Source organism: Triticum aestivum, chromosome 7A (assembly GCF_018294505.1).
Source record: "Triticum aestivum cultivar Chinese Spring chromosome 7A, IWGSC CS RefSeq v2.1, whole genome shotgun sequence".
Classification (NCBI taxonomy): domain Eukaryota; kingdom Viridiplantae; phylum Streptophyta; class Magnoliopsida; order Poales; family Poaceae; genus Triticum; species Triticum aestivum.
The window spans coordinates 513,657,711-513,660,708 of record NC_057812.1 but is presented as its reverse complement, the minus strand read 5'-3'; the positions used below and the strand labels follow the sequence as shown (position 1 = coordinate 513,660,708).

Genomic DNA, 2,998 nt, shown 5'->3' with positions numbered 1-2,998 from the left:
CAGGTTGCGTCACAAGTCGCTTTGTTCGGTTGGAAGCGGTGATGAACTAAGTTGAAACTTGACGCTTTTGTTGTTGGAAGTTGTGATTAAACAAGTTGCAAGTTGGTTTAGTGCCATCTGCTTGTTGCGATTGAAAGATGTGATTAACCAATTTATTTGTGTGATTGAAAGCTGAAAATAACCAATTTAAAAGTTGGTTTTGTTGATGAGTTGCGAGTAATCATGTTGAATGTTTGCTTTGTTTCCATTGAGAGTTGTGATTAGAGCTGAAATAGTAGGGATGGGGCGTGAGCATTGGCAACAAGAAAAGGGAGGCAATCTTGCTAGTGAACCAGAGGAGGGGGACATCCCTGGAAGCTGGAACCCGGTCAGTATTGTTCTTCATGGAGACAACTTGTGGCTCATATAGCCTCATGCCTAGGATAAAGAATGCCAAAACGCAAGCGCCCTGCCAGAGATAGCGACTTCATGTACGAGGTTCAACGCGTCCTTTTTACCCTATAATTTCCCGCGGCGTCACATCATGCACACTCTTTATGGAACCAGCTTGCTTTCACATCAGCTAAACAAGGTGTCCTGTGGACAATAAATATTGTCAGAAAAATAATAGTGATGAGTATGGCCGGCGCAGACCGAGCAACATCGATGGTGGAGTCGAAATTGCTAGCCCATAGAGGAATGATGACGTGTGTGCGGTTTGTGTGGGTTGTCAGGTCGGCCAAGTGCCTTGTTTTTCAGGCATGTTGTGATAATTTTTACCTGATTTTCTGTTCAACATGTAAAAGTTTTACGTGGTAAAATTTCGACAAAGACAGATGCTTCCAGTTTTCACTCATCTGCCCAGTATGCTGATATTTTACTTTTCTTTGTGGGGGTTCCAACACGCTGATGTGCGCAGCACATTCACACGAACAGCCTTGGCAACGTCAGCGTACCGCCGCCGTCCGGTCCGGTCCGGTTGCTTGCTGTCGCGTACAAACAAAATATAACCATGCCAAGCCCCGTGACTTCCCCTTCGATAGAACAACGTACAAACGCGTTTGGCAATATTTATTTTTGCTTCTAAACAATTCGACAGGATTGGCTTCCAAGTAGTCGCGTCGATCCGCCATTAGTTTACTCAAAACTCGTGCTATAAACCATGCTGCAAACATCAGCAGTTACCGTGCAGCTGCGACTCCACCAAGCCAATGGCTCAGCCTGAGGACAGGATCATCGCCGGCGTCTTCATCGGCATCGTGGCCTCCCTGCTCGTGTCCATCATCGTGTGCAGCCTGTGCCGGGGCCACCGCAACGGCGCCGCGGCGGCCGCCCGGGCGCGGCCACTGCCGGAGCGTGGTACAGTCACCACTACCGTGCGCGTCGACCAGCGGCAGCTTCGCCAGGCCTGCGCCGCCGGCGCGACGGCCGGTCTCCCGGCGTTCACGTACAGCCTGTCGGTGAAGCACAACGTGACGGGCGGAGGGGAGGAGGCGGCGACGTGCTCGGTGTGCCTCGGTGCGCTGCAGCTAGGAGACACGGTGCGGCTGCTGCCGGCGTGCCTGCACGTGTACCACGCGGAGTGCATCGACCCGTGGCTGGGCGCGCACTCGACGTGCCCGATCTGCCGCTCCGACACTGACCCGGCCACGGGCGTTGGCCGGCTACCACCTGCTTAGGCTTTTGCGTGGCGAGGGACGAGCATAGTACGTACTGCTTTACAGGTTCACACTGAATAGCTGTCACGGTGACGAGTGTAACATTGTTGCATTCATTTATTTGCTTCCTACGCATTTGAAAATTAAGTAAACTTTAGTATCTAAGCGACTGGGCAGAAGAAGGCAGGAATGTATAAATGATTTATCAATCTTGTTAAGTCTTAGTCGAGACTTTCGGTCGATGCTTTTTTTTTCGAGGGTATGCCAAAGGCGTATCTTAGCTTTATAGAAGGGAGAAAAATATGTACAAGAGATTACACATGTGCTAGCTAGAGGTCACAAGTCGACCCTAACCCACCCTCCACACCACTCCCTAATGCTACTCGACTACTCTATATCTATACGTCCTCCAAACGCTCCTGCTCTTGCCCAAGTCCTGAGATCATCAAGGATCAGGTCCACCGTATCCCATTCGTTCTTGATCAATCCGGTGCCAAAAGCCCTCGCGTTCCTTTGCTTCCATAGCGTCCAACAGATTAGCATCACGAAAGTGTCAAAGCCTTTCCGAGAATGCTTCTGTATTCGCTTTCTACCTTCTGACCACCACTGCACCAGCCTCGAGTTGTTGGATGGGCATAAGTCAGCCGTTAGACCCATCCTGGCGATGCAATGGAACCACACTTGCCGCGAGAAGACGCATTGCAGCAATATATGATCAACCGTGTCCTCCTCCTGATCACACATGTAGCATTGTGAGATTTGGTCCTGCAACCCATGTCTGGCTCTCCTGTCTGATGTCCAGAGACGATATTGCACCGCGAGCCACATGAAAATCTTGCACGCAAGAGGTGCCCAACACTTCCATATTGCTCCGAAGGAATGGAATCTAGTTCCTCCCTCACACAACATCTTGTACGCCGAGGATGCAGTATATACGCCCGATGCACTCCAGGCCCAGATGGGACGGTCCTCAATCTGATCATCCAGCTGGACCTCCATGAGTATCTCCCAAAGCCCGATGAACTGAGCGAGACCCTCCGTGCATAGGTCTCCTACAAGATCATCCATCCATGAATGCATGTGCATCGCCTCTCGCACGAGTCTCCTGTTTGCAACTTCCGTCCGCACCTTTGCCACCACCAATGGGGCAATCTCTTCAGTCGTTGCTATATCCATGAAATCTTACATTAAGATCCGTGTATTTTTTTTCAGTTTTTTTTCCTCTTGCATGTTATTTTACTTGACCGAGACTTAGTTAAATCTCAGTCGACTAAGACCTAATCACATCCATAATTTATTTTGTGGGCTTTGCTACACCTACAAAGCAATTAACATAAATGTTACGTAATTAGTCACATAGC

At 49.7% G+C, this 2,998-nt stretch overlaps 1 protein-coding gene across 1 annotated transcript; it reads left to right on the top strand.

Annotated features, from left to right (window-relative positions):
• The first annotated feature begins 280 nt into the window (after nt 1–280).
• LOC123153436 (RING-H2 finger protein ATL39-like) lies at nt 281–1,658 on the top strand. The gene is made up of 2 exons (XM_044572561.1): nt 281–367; nt 1,161–1,658. Exons 1-2 carry the CDS (start codon nt 281–283, stop codon nt 1,656–1,658), a joined length of 585 nt encoding a protein of 194 aa, XP_044428496.1.
• The last annotated feature ends 1,340 nt before the right edge of the window (nt 1,659–2,998 follow it).

Excerpts from the sequence above, each read along its gene's own strand:
- LOC123153436 (XM_044572561.1), top strand. The coding sequence starts at position 281 with ATGGGGCGTGAGCATTGGCAACAAGAAAAGGGAGGCAATCTTGCTAGT. Across the intron at positions 368-1,160 it reads TCCCTGGAAGCTGGAACCCG|TTACCGTGCAGCTGCGACTC; the intron begins GTCAGTATTGTT and ends AAACATCAGCAG.